A 16,606-nucleotide genomic window follows, 5' to 3' on the forward strand; every position below is an offset into this window, starting at 1 on the left:
GGATGTGCATATGGGGAAGTTTTGGAACGCCTTGGAATGACCATGGGTGACCTCATAAGAACCACGAGTATTGATTTTGGAGATACAGATTTTAGCAGGTCGATGAATTCAAAATGTGGAAACTTTGGATAAAGAGGATCCATAAATATACCGGATTAAACCAATCCGAGCCAGCCATGTGACCTTGAGTTAGTTGCATTACCTCTCTGAGCTTCATTTTCCTAACCTGTCCCTCTGCAGGGTGGTCTTTGAGCTTTTCCCAACACTGGAATCCTGGGACCTGGGTGGGAATTGAATTTCTCCTGGCCTGGCTTTCTGTGGATGGAGGGACCCCAACCCCTTTTCTTTCCCGGCAGGTTTGTGGACTTCCACGCAGCTGCCTCCACCTGCTCGCCCTCTCGGGCCTCCCTGCTCACCGGCCGGCTTGGCCTCCGCAACGGAGTCACGCACAACTTTGCGGTCACCTCTGTGGGGGGCCTTCCGCTCAACGAGACCACCTTGGCTGAGGTGCTGCAGCAAGCCGGCTACGTCACGGGGATGATAGGTAACCCCGATGCTCCACAGCCTGGGATCCCCATCTCCCACAACACTTCTTGCAGTGCCTGCTTCGTCTCTGTGTAGCCCCGGCATGTGGCCACCTCTTCTGCTCCTCTCTGCTTGTCTTTATTTCTTGCTGTGTAAGGTTGGAAAGCTTTCAGCTGTAAGTAACTGAAAACACCTAACAGGGAACGAAACCATACATGGAGGTAGGTATTTTCCTTCTATTATAACAACCTTAGAGGTGAGTGATGGCCTTCGTTGGCTCGGCAGCTCAAGAAATCCATTTCTGTTTCTCTGCTCTGCTATCTGTAGGATGGTAGCTTTTGTCCTCATGCTTGTTGCTCTTGGTTGCACCACTCACCAGAACCTGGCTTCACGGGAGGAAAAACAGCGGGGAGGAGGTGCAGGCCTCGTGTGTTGGCTTCTACCCGGAAGGCCAATCTTTTCTCAGACTCGCCCCACCTTCCCTGCAGAAAGAAATGCACTTAAGTCTTATTGGTGGATTTGTGTGGCCACGCTCCGCTGCAAGGAAGCCTGGGAGGCCGGGCTCAGGGTTGTACTGATGGGCTTGGATTGGGGCACGTGTCTCTGATCCCCTAACAAATCCAAAGTTCTGGTAGCGGGATGAGTGGGAGAGGCATGGGGGCAGGTCAGGCAAGCAGCAGCACCTGCCACACAGGCCTTTTAGGATTTTTGTGGGTCCCTCTTGCTCAACATTTCCTACATGCGTGGCAGCGGGCTAGGTTTTTATTTGCATCAGGGTACGGAGATGCCTTCTGAGGTCGTGATTGGCCCCGTGAGAAAGCTGAGCTCGGTGCTACCTAGACAGGAGCATGTGGGTCCAGACAGGTGTGACTGCTCTGATGCTTGGGCTTCACTGCTGCTCCTCCCTCCGGAGGCCAAGGCAACGCGCCAGTCCCAGCGGCGTCCTCGGGCTGCCTGTGCTTGTTATTCTGACTTTCTGAGCGCTGGGCCCCGTGGGGGTCCCGTGGGGGTTCCTGCCTCGCTCTCCAGTATGCAAAGTGGCAAGGGAGGCTGTGCAACCAGCAGGATGGCAGCGCGGGTCCCCGGGGGCAGTGACCGGTGCCTGGAGCTCCCATGTTCACCTGCAGGAGGCTCCAGTTTTGGGTGTTGGGCCTGCCTCCTCCTCTTCTGGGTCAAGGAGCCCGACCAATTCCTACAGAGTGGAGTGGGGCATTCGTGGTCCCAGGGGGGCAAGCCCCAGTGGGAGGAGGTATAAATTAAGATCCTGCTTTTTCAATCCCTTTCTGGCCATACCCCGAGGTATCAGGTATCGTTACTGTGAAGCCTCCCTGTGGGCTGAATCTTCTTAGCGGCCCCATCCCTTGCATCCGAGTCATGCTCACAGGCAGGAAGGGTTTGGCCCTTGGGGCTCCCCAACTCTAAAGTTTCATGAGGCAACAGGGGACTGGGATCTTCCTGAGCTGAGGTGGATCTCACTCACCCTTCCCTCTTCATACCTTTGAACTCCAAGTGAGCAGCTGCTTACATATTAACCGTTCAGGGGCTCCGGTCTCCCCTCACTGCTCATTCCACCTTTTGCAAATTAGAGCGAGAATAGTCAACTACAACCATGTGTTGACAAGATGCACTTCCTCCAAGCATGCTTATGGGAAGAAAATCAACCCCCCCCCAAAAGAACATCAAGACCCTTTGCCCCACCCACACTTTGCTTCTAACCTTGTCCACGGTCATGTGTTTTCACCTAGGTTTTTTTTTTTAAGATTTTATTTAATTTATTCATGAGACAGAGAGAGAGAGAGAGAGAGAGGCAGAGACAGGCAGAGGAGACAGCAGGGTCCATGCAGGGAGCCCAATGTGGGACTCGATCCCAGGACCTCGGGGTCACAACCTGAGCCAAAGGCAGACGCTCAACCACTGAACCACCCAGGTGTCTCATTTTTACCTAGTTGAATACACCACTTGATCCTCCTTTTAGCCCCTGCCTATTGTTTTATGTTTCTATGTAATATAATTTTACATATTTACAATAGTTTCAAAAATTTTAGAAATAAGTTAAACACTTTAATATAAGTTAGGGTTTCCATGTAATGCTTAGTCCAAACCTATATTATGTTTCCAAACCTACAGAGCAGTTGCAAAAAGGGAACAATAGGCACTCACATGCCCTTTCCCTAGATTCCCTGATTATTACCTTTTGTGACGTGTGTTTGCCTCTAAAAGATAGCTTGGTAGTATTTTGCCCAGACCACGTGAAATAATTTCCGTAGCCATATGCTTCCTCGGTGGCCCGTTTCTTTCTTTCCCTTGGGTGTCATTCAATGGCCCTCTTTCAATCTTTGCACCACATTCTTTTCTTTGCCCCTTGCCTCATGGGTGGTTTCCCTGGGGTCCTCAGAGCAGAATTAGCAGGTCGGGGAGTTCAAACAGGGCCAGGGCTTCTGGCACACATCACACAGTCATTCTCCCCCCTGAACAAACACATGCACAGAGTGAGGAGCAGCCGTGGGAGTCCAGGTGAGCATCTCTGCGCTGGGACAGCCCTGGGAGGGGGAGGTGGTCTTCGGTCCGGCCTCCTCGGGCTGCTGCTGGTGGCCAGAGAGGAAGGTGATGGAACCAGGAGGGAAGCCGGCATCTCCACGGCTGTCCGGGGCCCCACGCTTGTCCTCTGGGCCTCTGCAGGTCCCCTGCACAGGAGGGCAGAGCAGGTGCGAAGACGTGGGCTGCTGTGGGCACTGAGCCCTCTTGCAGGAGCAGAAGCTCAGCCTGCTGGCTCCTTTGGGCCCCCAGTAAAGGCTTGTCTTCCTTTTCTCTGTGTGCTTTCCTGCAGAGGTCCTGAGTCATCCCTGCTTGCTTTTTTTGTCCCCTTGGGGTCCCTCTGAGTCCCAGAGAGCAAGGCTTGGCTCTCACATGGCATTTGCAGGGTCTCTGCTTGTCCTCTGTCAAGGGCAACACTGATGGAGGAGCGAGTATGTGTGATCAACCCCCCCAAGTCACTGGGAGCCCCTGTGGGGATTCCTCTGAACGTCTCTCTCTTGCTTTCCTACAGGCAAATGGCACCTCGGGCACCATGGCCTTTATCACCCCAACTTCCGTGGTAAGAATTCTTTGGGGGAACGTGTTACCTGGGAAACAGAAAGCAAAGACCTTGGTGGGATAGGACTCCAATAATGTTGAAGCCATCCTGCTCCTGGGGCACATCCCTCCTGAGTTAGGGCATCTTCATCTCAGGGTCACTTAAGAGCATTTGGGGGACCCAGAGCTCCCGTTGGTCGTCTCACATTCTTCTCTCCTGGCATCTTTCCTGCCCCCCGCCCCTCCTTGGTGCCTGCCAGCCCTCTGGCTTTCTCATCGTGAGCCCATCAAGTGTCCACATCTTGGGACACATTTGGCACCTGTGAGTTCCTGACCCGTCTAGTGTGCGAAGAAGTCAAGCTTGTCCAGCGGGTTCACCGAAGCAGGCCCTAAACTCAAACAGGAGATGTTCCCTCTTGCCTTCTTGCTGCAGCTATTCACAGCCTCAGACTCCTGATTCTCTGGCCTTGGGGATTAGGCCAGGATCAAGCTGCCTGAGCCAGTTATCTGAATATCAGTTTGCTGATTGATGAGTTCTCTGAATGTCCAATTCCCCAAATTATTATTATTATTATTATTATTATTTTAAAGATTATTTATTTATTCATGAGACACACACACACAGAGAGAGAGAGAGAGAGAGAGAGAGAGAGAGAGGCAGAGACACAGGCAGAGGGAGAAGCAGGCTCCGTGCAGGGAGCCTGACGTGGGACTTGATCCCGGGTCTCCAGGATCACACCCCGGACTGAAGGCGGCACCCGCTGGGCCACAGGGGCTGCCCCAATTCTCCAAATTATTGATGGTTTTTCCAAAGTTGTGGTCACCTCTGCGCTCCTCCCTGACCCGCCTCTTCTATTTCAGATGGGAACCCACAGATGTTCTCTTGAAAGTGATTTATCATGATCTCAACTTCTGAGGCTTCTCCCCAGTTCCTCCCTGGCATGTGCTTCCCAGCTGCTCTTGCTATTTTATCAGCAAATGGGTGGCCCTTTCCTTAAATGTGGTTCTCTATTTTGCAGACTTTCCCCCAAGCCCCAATATCTCCCTCTAGCTCCATGGGAAGAGGCTGCAGTGCTCTCTCCTAGACGTGAGGAACTGTTTGCCTCTGAAGATTTTTGCATTTCAATGGCTTCTAGAGAATCGGCCTCCAACCAGCCTTCAGCCTTGGGCTCCCATTGGCCAACACCTTGTCCAACTCCTTTCTCCCCTCTGGGGCTCCCTCCAACCCCCTGTCTTCCCTTGTGCCCTGTTTTTCAGTTGGGCTTCCATGGCATCTTCCACATATGCTTTTTACAGAGTGACAGGTGAAGGAAGTGAAGACCTGGCGTTTCCACTAAAAATGACCACAGACCTTATTTTTCCCGCATGTTGCTTCCTCCTTGACAAATGAGGAGGTTGAGCTAGATTGAGGTGTTGACAACTTGAGTGTGTGTTTCTGGAGTCTGGTGCGGGGGGGATGGATCCTGAGACTGGATCCTGCTCAGCAGGAAGTGGTGCCATTTTGGATTTGTGGTGTCTCCCATTGGGACTGAGAAGAGAGAGCACCTGCCATACATTTGTGTCCTTGGACCAGATAGTCTCAAAAACTCTGCTGCCTCGGGCATTCAGAGGTTTTCTTGATTCCTTTCTCTGAGTTCACTTGTGTCCCCTCCTGCTTCTTATACCCCTTTCCTGGTGCACTGTCCCATACTCCATTACCCTCATCCAAACCTCTTATAGTTTAATCTATATATCTTACTTCGCCTTCAATCCCTTGAGGGCAGAGTATTTTATTCCTTAAAGTGCCATGTATGTACTTGATTTTCATTAAATACTTAGCGAGTGTGTTCATAACTGCCCTGGGGACGGTAGGTGTGCAATACTTCTCTCCACTTCCTCCCACTCTGGGTTAACTCTAATCCCAAGATGTTTTGCAAATCTAGTCTTACAGCCAGAACCCAGCAAGGTATTTTCTTTGCATACTACAAAGGGATATTAATCAAATCCTCTTTTAATTACATACTCCATAGCACTGCAGTATTAAATCATAGAAAATTAAATTTTTGTCCTAGGTGTAAGAATGCAGGCTCATAGAACAGAAGCCAAGTGGGGGTGCTCACCAGTTGCTTCTCTTCCAGGTTTTGATTACTACTTTGGAATCCCATATAGCCATGATATGGGCTGCACTGATACCCCAGGCTACAACCACCCTCCTTGTCCGGCGTGTCCACGGGGCGACAGACCATCAAGGTAATCCCATCTAAGGAACTGGCAGTGGGCTCCAGAGCAAGGTGAAGTCCTAAGGGTGTAGTCCATTAGGAGTAAATGAGGAAGGTCACAGGAGACAATTAAGCCAGTAAAAAAAGAGTATGTTTAGTGCAAATTTAAATGCATTATTTGCATGGGGAGTGAGAAAACTTTTAGCAAAGATGAGGTCAGCAAAATTATTTTATTGGACTTGTCCAGTTTCCTGGGATTTTTTAGCTCAGCTGGGAAGAGCCTGGTGCTGCCATGGACTTACCCTGGTAAAGCCTCCCTCCCCCTCTGCCTGCTAGACTACTCATCTGGCCTAGACACCAGACATATGAGGGATAGAGAAAGGGGAAGAACACACACAGGGCTGCTTACAATCTCCCCCCACCCTCCAGTCCCCGTGACAAAGAAGCCAACATTCCAGCTCTGAAATGCCATGCAGTCACTCAACAGGATGCTTGAACATCATATTCCATGAGATGGGGAAATCCTCAAGCCATACTAGTAAGGAAAAAAAGCAGAAAACAAATCATTAGCAGTGTGATCTTAACTACCTCTGTATCCACACCTTCACAGCCCTACCGAGTGGGACTCAAAGGAAATCAGTCAAAGTGGTAACGGGCTCACTCCCTCTGGTTGTGGGTTTATTTCTTTTTTCTTTCTTGTTGTATTTTCCAAATATTCAGCAGTGAGCATGTAGTGCGTTTGTTATAGAAAAAGATGCGGGAAGCCTTGGGTGACTCAGCTATTGGGCATCTGCCTTTGGCTCAGGGCCTGATCCCAAATTCCCTGGATCGAGTCCTGCATCAGTCTCCTTGCATGGAGCCTTCTTCTCTTTCCTCTGCCTGTGTCTCTGCCTCTCTCTCTGTGCATGTCTCTCATGAATAAATTAAATAAAATCTTAAAAAAAGAAAAAGATGCTAAATTTTATTCAGGTAATAGAGTCACACAAACCAGGTGCCCTGCTTGCTCAGCCCATGCTCTGTGGTTGTTTATAAGGTCACAGGTGTCTGAGCCACCGAGGGAAGACAGTCTCAGCTGGCTCCTTAATAACACAATAGTTAATATAATAATGGCCATTTATTGAGAAATTGTTATAGTCTAGGCACTCTGCATGTTTGTCTGCAATCCACATGACCTGACTGTTGTATAAGGCAGGTATCTGACCTGATTTTATAAGTGAGGAGCCTATAAAGGGACAGGTCAGGATCTGCTTGCCCAGGCCACCCTGCAGCTGTAATAGGTGGAGGTAATGGCTCTGGTCTGGGTCCCTCTGAGGTCCCTCTGAGACCCCTCAAAGCATGGGTGCTTGCCTGGCAGCGTGGCCATCACCTGTGCGCTTGCTAGAAGAGCAGCACGGAAGATCCCTCAGGCCTCAGGTCTGCATTTTCTTTCTTTCTTTTTTTTTTAAACAACAGAAGTTTTTTTTTTTAATTTATTTATGATAGTCACAGAGAGAGAGAGAGAGAGAGAGAGAGAGAGAGAGAGAGGCAGAGACATAGGCAGAGGGAGAAGCAGGCTCCATGCACTGGGAGCCTGACGTGGGATTCGATCCCGGGTCTCCAGGATCGCGCCCTGGGCCAAAGGCAGGCACCAAACCGCTGCGCCACCCAGGGATCCCAGGTCTGCATTTTCAAAAGATATGCAGGTGATATTTGTGTGCACGTTGCGGCAGGAGACGTGAAGCCATAGCACATCTTGCTGCTGTCCCTACCACCTGTGGCCTGTACAGCACACCTGTGGGCACACCTGGACATATTGTGGCATGACCTATGTCAGCCAGGTCCCTTTAAATCCACGTTAAATCAAACAGAAAAAAAAAAGGGTTGGCTTGGTGGGGGGAAGGGGGAGAGACTGTGGGTGATGGTGGAGTTGCCACAAAGTCATAACAACCTGAAAAACTTGACACTGACGGTGCGGTTGGCATTATGATGCCTAGTACGGTGATAATCTTTTCTCCCTTTTTCAAAAGTTGTGGTCCTTGGCGATTATTTATCCCAGTCTGACCTCGTGTCCTAAGCTTTTATAAAGGGGCATGTGTGCATCTAGGTACAATGGGGGTTTCATGTCTTTCCAGTCCTTCCCTGCACCATGAGGACAGTTTCCTTCTCTGAGCTGTCTCTTGGTCCCCCTTCTCTCCCCATGGTTCGCAGCTCCTCCCCCCGTCCTCTGTGGCAGCCAGGGCTGAAGGCCTGAGTGATGATGGGGTTGCTAGTATGCTGGGCAGCATGCAGGAGCTCCAACACTCACTGTCTTGTTCCGTCCTTTCGAGACCTCATCAGAGGTCACGGGCACTTGTCACATAAGGAGAGTTGGCCCTAAGAGCTTAGGTAACTTGCTCACAGGTCACAGCTAGAGTCATTACTCAGCCACTCATGTTGGGGCATTCACTCTCAGCAGTGAGCTGAGGACAGATGGTCCTGTAAGACCAAGGACTGGGTTTTTGGTTTTGTTTTTTTTTTGTTTTTTTCCAGAAGATATAGCTGGCTTGACTCCCACTTTTTCTAGTTGCTAAAGCTTCTCCAAATTCTCCAAACATGCTTTGAAATATTTAAAACTATCCCCAGTCATCTGTGTTATTGTCCAACGTCATTTCACATGAAGTCCCGATGGTTATCCTAGGAAAGCGCCAAGCATTGTGCCCCATTGACAGAAGTCATCACTTAGGGAGGTCGGCGGAAAAAGCCGGGGATGGGGGCTATTGATGGGCTGTGGGACTCTGCTTGAGTAATTTAGTTTGTTTGGAGCTCAGTTTCTCTCCCAACCAAATGGGAGTAATAATGTACGCAGCTCACGGAAGTCTTCGTGAGCTTTGCTGAGTGGCCAGGCTTGTCTGAGGAGCATAAACATCTGTTAGAAGGAAAGGGAAGGAGATATTTTATTGGTTTTGTACTTGGAGGAAATGGCAGACTGGAAAAATCATCTGGGGCCAGGTTATTAAATGTTTTGTATTCACGTACATTGATGCATAAAAGCGTTTTGCTCTACACCGTGGCTACTTAGGTTGTGGAAATGAATACCGTCTGTGGTTTCCACACAGAAGCCTTGAGAGGGACTGTTACACGGATGTGGCCCTTCCTCTGTATGAAAACCTCAACATCGTGGAGCAGCCCGTGAACCTGAGCAGCCTGGCACACAAATATGCTGAGAAAGCTATCCGGTTCATCCAGCATGCAAGGTAAGAGTCCCCTGCCCCCCACCCCGCACCCCAGGGCTGCCCCCTGCTCCCACCCACCATGTCCCCTGGCCTCAGCACCCTTCTCAACCTCGGTGGAGTTCCATCTCCCAACAGAGATGGATGCATGCATGTTTCCTATAAATAAAGCTAGACAACAGTTTCCCCTGGAATCTCCAGGCCTGGGTTCGAGGCTCCTCCGGTATGTTCCCAGAGTTCTGGGAGCTTTCCCCTGCCCCTGCTCAGATCATGCACTATTGTCATCATCGTTTTGTCCTCTCCTATAAGCTCCTGGACGGTAGGGCCTGCTGCTGGATCCTGGGCACTCAAGACGTTTGTTGATTCATTAATTGGCAGGATGTATTAGCGTTGTACTGCTGCTATAACAAACGTATCACCAACTTATCAGCTAAAATAACAGCAGTTTATTCTCACACAGATCTGGAGGTTGCGTGTCCAAAATAAGTCTTATGGGGGCTAGCATCAAGGTATCAGCAGGGCTATCTCCTTCTGGAGCTTCCAGGGGAGAAATGTTTCTCGCTTCTTCCATCTTCTGGTGGCTGTTGGCATCCCTTGGCTTAGGGCCACATCATTCTAATATCTGTTTCTATTGCCCCTTTGCCTTCTTGTCTTCTGTAGTCAAATCTCCCTCTGCCTCCCTCTTTTAAGGACACTTGCGATTATGTTGAGAGTCTTCCAGGTGAATCCGAGGTAGTCTCCCTATCTCCAGAACCTTAATTCAATTGCATCTGCAGCATCTCTCTTGCCATAAAAGGTAACACTCGCAGATTCCAGGGATGAGCCCCAGATACCTTTGGGGGCCGTTATTCAATGTAACACACAGGGTTTGCCAATTCTAGCATCTACAGGGCCCTGGTAGCTTACAGAGGGAAGCAGGCTGAGTGTCAGGCTTTAGGGAGTGGTGGGGGCTGTGGTGAACTTGAAAGCACAGGCCCCATCTAAGGGAACAGCTGCTACCTTGCTCTAGCTGCCCGTGGCTTCTTTAGGGGATAGGAGCCAAGACCGTCAGATCCTTTTATTTCGTAAGACACACAAGATACCTGGCCCTGGTGTGACATCTCCTGATCTTTAAATGTCTAGAAATGACTCATTAAAAATAACGAAAACCAAAAAGCAGAAGCAGGCCACACCCCTGGGTGCTCATGCACAGGCTGTGGGGTGTAAGCATGTGCTCACACACGGTCACCCTGCCCCTACCACCTTGGCCTTACTCTGACCCTACATAGCTGCCTTTGCTCTGGCCTCTAATGAGCCTCTGTGTGCTCAGCTCATCTTTCTCCCAGGACTGCAAACTCCTCCAGGGCAGTGGAACAGTTTCCAGCAGGTTCTTTGCTATTCCCTATAGCCTTAACCTAAGAGGGCGAGAAAAAAATGTGTCACATGCCTGTTTGCTTGTGCAGAATTAAAAAGGGACTCCACCTGTGGATAACTGAGCGTATTGGTCTTTAAATGTATAAGAATCCCTCCCAACCCCTTGCTCAGCGCAGATTTTTCTAGAGAGCAGGGCAACAGGCAGAGCAGAGGCAGCAATTTTTTCTCGATAATAAAAACTTCTTATGGCCTAAATCTGGGGAACAGCTTCAGGGGCCACATCTTTTAAGTGTTTTGGGGCTCTCAGAAACACTGGCCTTTTTTCACATGGCTGAGATGAAACAGGCAAGCCCCTTCTCCCATCTGGAGAGCTGAACACATGTCTGTTCCCTGGAGCTTCGAGATGGCTCAGGTCCCTGTGCCCTGTGACAGGTGGACGCTTCATGGCTGGTGGGGACAGTCTGCAGTGTTTTAGACAGCAGAGCACTCTCAGAGGAGGAGTGGGAGCTCACTGGGGATGGGGGACGGCTTCACGCTCTCAAGTGGGCACAGGGCTGTTCATCCACCAGTTAACTAATCACCTACCAGGCAGATGCATGAATAATCTCCTTATCGTATGAAAAAGGTGAAGAGTTTGCTAATGTATTAATTAGCTATTTTTTAAAAAGATTTTATTTACTTATTCATGAAAGACACACAGAGAGAGAGGCAGAGACACAGGCAGAGGGAGAAGCAGGTTCCATGCAGGGAGCCTGACGTGGGACTCGATCCCGGGGCCTCTAGGATCAAGCCCTGGGCCAAAGGCAGACGCTCAACCACTGAGCCACCCAGGCGTCCCTATTAATTATCTGTTAAGTGAAGAGTCACATGAATCCCTTGGGTGTGCTGATTTCTTTAGGATTTGACTTGCCAATTCATCCATGATTTTTGGAGCATCAGCAAGAAAGGCCCCCAGATCTGTACTCCTCCTCTGTGACGCTTGCCCCCGGGGCCAGGCCCTCCCCAACCTGGGCCCGTTTGTCAGAACTATGGGAAGTCTCCAGAGTGGGGTTTCCTGCTCCTCCTTGGCAAGAGGCCCACCCTAGACTTCTTTGAAAATTTCTACTCTCTTAGATCTTTAGTCAAATGCAGACCCCTGACCTAGCAGCGTGCCCAAAGCTAACCCCGGATCTGGGTGTTTTAAACAGCAGGTGTAGCTCTTACCTGGCAGAAAAAGAGAAAGCAGATGTCATGGGCTCCTGGGTCATGGAGCTGCCAGTCCCGTGTGCCTCCCAGGGTCTGGGATGATGGCATGCTGAGCCCGAATATGAAATACGGGGCCTGACAAGGGTGAGGGTGCTGGGCTCAGGCCTGAGCGATAGCTTAGGGTACTTGAAGTCAGAGTGCATGGTCGGCGAGGCAGAGTGTGAGGCAGAGTGTTCATCACTCAGAACAAGGTCCCAGGGGGACACCTGGGTGGCTCAGTGGTTTGGCATCTGCCTTCGACCCAGGGTGTGATCCTGGAGACCCCGGATTGAGTCCCATGTCAGGCTCCCTGCATGGGGCCTGCTTCTCTCTCTCTGCCTCTCTCTATATATCTCTCATGAATAAATAAATAAAATCTTAAAGAAAAAAAGAAAAAAAGAAGAAGGTCATGGGGATACACAGGTGCCAAATGAGCCCTCTCCACCCCACCTGTCTGGGCTGGAGCCAAGGAGCCGTGTCAAGACTTTGATGCCCTCCCCCACCTGACTTGACCCCGCCCTGGCATTGCCGTCTCCCTGCTGGTCTGCCCCTCACCTGTACCCACCAACCTGCCCCCTGCATCAGGGCTCTGCATTCGACTATGAGCTCATGCTCCCCCCCAAACTCATGCTTTCCTCTCTCTCCTGTGCAAATGGTCCGATGAATACAGAGTGAGGAAAAGAAGGAGCTAAGGGATAGTGGGACCTGGAGTCTTGCTCTCCTGCAGCTTCTCCCTGGCCCTGTTGCACCTGCTCCAGCAGCCACCAGCACAACCCACCTGTAGCCCCCCATCTGTAGGCTTCAAAGTCTTAAGGATCTTTTGCCTTACCCCAAACCCGGCTCAGTTCCCCCATTACACTGTCCCACAGCGCCCTGTATATAGTTCTTCTCCATCACTCTTACTAATTTGCAAATAATTATCGGATTACTTTTTTAGTTGCATTTTCCTCTCCTGTTTCCAATAGGATGTGAAGCTCCAAGAAGTTGAAAATCATCTCTATCATGTTCCTTGCTCTGTGCCCACTACCTGAGGGCTAGTTAGAGCTTAATAAATATTCCTTGAGTGAGTGAATGACTTTATCTTGCCCTGAAGGCGTGCCGGTGTTGTGCTAGGGATACAAACGTGAATTAGATCTGTCCTTGCTTTTGAGTGGCTCCCAGGCTGGTGGAGAAACAGATTTGTGGGAAGCTGGTGTTAACAGTGTGTATTATCAATACTGATGAGTATGGTGAGGGAGGGGAGCAGGACACCATCCGTGACCTGGGTGCACAGGAGGCATGTTGATGGCTTAGAGCTGGATCTTAAGCACTGAGTAAGTATTTATAGGCGGGATACCAGGGAGGTGATTGCCAGGAGAGGAATGGTGTGACCAGGGCACAGGAAGGCAGAAGGTGAGGTGTTTGAGAAGCTGGCATATATAGAGAGGGTCTCTGAGAGGAAGGAGGGGAAGGCTGCAAGGGACCCAGGCTGGGAATGGCCTTGAATGCTGGGCTGCTGGGTTGGGGCCAACCCAGAGGGCTATAGTCGAGCTCCTCCCATGTGCTTCTAAAGAGGGAACTGGGTTCACAACTGGGTTTGAGAACGCTGTCTGTAACACAGAAGCCCCGAGAAACATGGAGAAATGTGGGGGCAAGCCATTCCAGAGACACCCCTTATCCAGAGCCAGAAACCAACCAGGCAGATGCCTACCCCTCCTTGCTACCCCCGGCCGGTCTGGCTCTCTGGCCGGATGCCCACTGGGGACCTTTCATGATAAGTGGGTGCCCCCCACCCACCACTTTCTATTTCTGATCAGATTATTATTTTTGAAAAAGATTGTATTTTTTATAATAAATTTATTTTTTTATTGGTGTCAATTTGCCAAAAAGATTGTATTTATTTATTTATTCATGAGAGACACACAGAGAAAGGCACAGGCAGAGGGAGATGCAGGCTCCCTGCAGGGAGCCCCATGCGGAACTCGATCCCAGGACCCCGGGATCACAACCTGAGCTGAAGGCAGACGCTCAACCACTGACCCACCCAGGCGCCTCTCACATGATTTATTTAATTGCATTTATTGGAGTCTTGCTCTCATTTAATCTTTAATCATTGCCGTGTCTAACAACTGGCTTGCAAAATTCCTGGAGTTGGGGCTTGCCTTATGGTATCTACCTGTTAGAAAAAAGCGCCCCCTCTGGGTGGCTGCTGATCCCTGCTGGGGCACCCAGGTTGGCCAAGGCACTGCAGGGCTGGAATTAGGCATCTATTCATCGTCTCAGCAGGACGTCCTGGTGCAGGACACAACTTATACAACTGTACTTTATCGTCCCCAGGACAGCGGGCAACAGACACTAAGTCAACACTACCCAATGGAACTCTTCACAAGGATGAGAATGTTCTCTATCTGTGCTGTCCAAGATGGTAGCCACAGGCCACCTGTGGCTACTGAGCATCTGACAGAGCCGGCTTGGGCAACCGAAACATACAATTTTAATATATGTGTATAGTGATAAATATACATAACGTAACATTTACCTTCCTAAGTGTACGTTCCGGTGGCATTAAACACATTCACGTTGTTATACAACCATCACCACCATCCATCTGCAGAACTTTTTTCATCATATCAAACTGAAGCTCTGTACTCATTAGACACCAGTTTCCCCTTCCTTTCAGTCCCTAGTTCCCATCATTCTACTTTCTATCTCTATGAAGTTGACCACTCTTGGTACCTTCTCTAGGTAGAGTCATACAGTATTTGTCCTTTGGCGACTGGCTTATTTCACTTAGCACAGTGTCTTCAAGACTCATCTGTGTTGTAGCTGGTGAGACACTGAATTCTTAATTTTATTTAATTTTCATTCACTGAGGGGTGCCTGGGTGGTTCAGTCAGTTAAGCACCTGCCTTCGACTCGGGTCATGATCCCAGGGTCCTGGAATTGAGCCCCACATCGGGCTCCCTGCCCAGCAGGAAGTCTGCTTCTCTCTCTCTCTCTCTCTCTCTCTCTCTCTCTCTCTCTCTCTCTCTCTTCCTCCTCTCAAATAAATAAATAAAATCTTAACAAAATTTTTTCAGCCATTGAAATCTAAGCCACGTACAAGTCGTGGCTGCTGCTTTGGACAACGCAGCCCTGGAAATATTGCAGAGAAACTGTTGGTTAAGATGAAGAGGAGTCCCCTGTCTCAGGACTTGTGTTCTGAGTTTTATGCCTGTCGACAGGCACAGCCCTAATCAGGGAGGCCCAGGAATTGGAATGCAAGAAGCTCTGCAAGGTGTGGTTTGAGGCAGAGCTGGGGACACTCAGAGCTATGGGGTGGTGTAAATTGGGGTAAGCTAAATAATTGAGAGCCAACTTGAAAATACAGTCGTGGGGGAGCTGGTGTAAAGTGAGCCATGCTCCGATCACCTCTCTGTACCAACTTGATGGCATTGTCCTTTTGTCCTTAGTACATACCCCGAAAGATGTGCTCCCCCATAGGTGTGGTCTGTGGAATGGGGCTCCATGGAGGTCCCTGCTGCTTCAGGAGGGGCGAGGCTGGAATTCTGCGGCTGGCTGGATCCCGTTCCTTACCTGGGAATGGAGGTGGGGGACAGCCAGGAAACAGAGGCCGCCCAGGCTCCCTCCACTCCCAAGAGGGGAAGCGTCAGGGTCCAGATGGGGGCAGCCAGCGCCTGAGCCACTAACAGAGCCTTGACCTAGATGTTCCCAGTGCTCATGTGTGTCCCTGGAATTGCCTGTGGTCAACATGAGTCATTCATTCATCTCCTGGAAAGGGCCGAGGCTGGGAATGGATGTGACGACCTGGATGCCATGAAAGAGCAGATCCGGTTTTAAAATATGTTTGTACTGGATTCTGGAGTGTGGCATTTAGGAGCCAAGGCTTTGCTGTCAGCTGTGGCATTTAGGAGCCAAGGCTTTGCTGTCAGCCAGATGAGAGTTTGAATCCAGATGGTATCACTTACTAGTTAGGTAGCCGTAGACAAGTCCTTTTCGTCTCCCTGGGCCTCTGATGCTTCATCTGGGAAAGGAACTGGAGGGTTATTGTGAGGGTGAAAGAGGCAGCACAAATCGGATTTCATAAGTGTTCAGCCAATAATAAAGGACAGTGACAATTATTACGATGACTCCCAGTTTGTAACTGGCTGACCCGATGACTTCCACGTTCCCTTGGAAGGTTGTAGACCTGTGTGTATTCCTGAGCACGTGGGGCAGACGGTGTTCTGGGACTTTTCTCTGAGGCAAAGGAGAGCCACGGAGACACTGGACGAGCCAGCAAGGCCTTCTGGAGAGTTACTTCTTGGCTTTCCCATTGCAGCGCCAGCGGAAGGCCCTTCCTGCTATACATGGGCCTGGCCCACATGCACGTGCCCATATCCAGGACCCAGCTCTCAGCAGACGCACGGGGTCGAAGGCCATACGGTGCAGGTCTCCGGGAGATGGACAGCCTGGTGGGCCAGATCAAGGACAAAGTTGACCGCACAGCCAAAGAAAACACATTCCTCTGGTTCACAGGTGAAGTAGTAAAACCCAGCTAGCTCCCTGAGATCTAATGGATAACCCTGCCCATGGCCCCTCGGAAGAGCAGAATCTGGCTAAGGGATCCTCTTTCACAGGGCAGGGGCCTGGCTTTGAACTTGGCGTCCTGCTAGTGTTTGTTGGCCTGAGTGCTGAGCACCTGTCCCCTGGGGCCTCCGAGGCCGAGCCCCTGGAAAAGTTTGTGCAGAGAGCAAGGTACCCTGCTGGCCTCTTTGGTATTGGTTTAGGGCCATCTGGGTAGTGACTTTGACATTGCAAATCCGTGTAGTCCTTGGGTGGTTCTGAGGTTCCCTCCTCACCATCGTCCCAGTCCCAGAGACCCCAGAGACGCCAGCTGCCACCGGTGGTCACACCTTTTGGCCGAGTGCGCTGAACTAGTGAACTGTTTAAAGGGCCTACGCAGGCATTGTGGGTCCTGGGTGCCTTTCTGGAATTGGGGGGAGTGGAGTGGTGGTTGGAAGCGGTGCTCTCGGGGCAGGCAGAGACCTGGGTTTGAAACTGCTCAGAACTATTGGAAAAGGCACT

At 50.4% G+C, this 16,606-nt stretch overlaps 1 protein-coding gene across 3 annotated transcripts in view; it reads left to right on the forward strand.

The window, feature by feature from the left end:
- Nucleotides 1-16,606, forward strand: part of ARSG (arylsulfatase G) — a 108,296-nt gene that overhangs the window by 63,805 nt on the left and 27,885 nt on the right. For all 3 annotated transcript variants that reach the window (XM_055332819.1, XM_055332836.1, XM_055332829.1), the window contains exons 3-7: nt 357-544; nt 3,572-3,619; nt 5,715-5,826; nt 8,870-9,007; nt 15,861-16,057. In XM_055332819.1, the coding sequence (XP_055188794.1) occupies nt 357-544; nt 3,572-3,619; nt 5,715-5,826; nt 8,870-9,007; nt 15,861-16,057 (683 nt within the window). The remainder of the gene's footprint in view (nt 1-356; nt 545-3,571; nt 3,620-5,714; nt 5,827-8,869; nt 9,008-15,860; nt 16,058-16,606) is intronic.

This window comes from Nyctereutes procyonoides, unplaced genomic scaffold (assembly GCF_905146905.1).
Source record: "Nyctereutes procyonoides isolate TBG_1078 unplaced genomic scaffold, NYPRO_anot_genome, whole genome shotgun sequence".
In the NCBI taxonomy this organism is placed as follows: domain Eukaryota; kingdom Metazoa; phylum Chordata; class Mammalia; order Carnivora; family Canidae; genus Nyctereutes; species Nyctereutes procyonoides.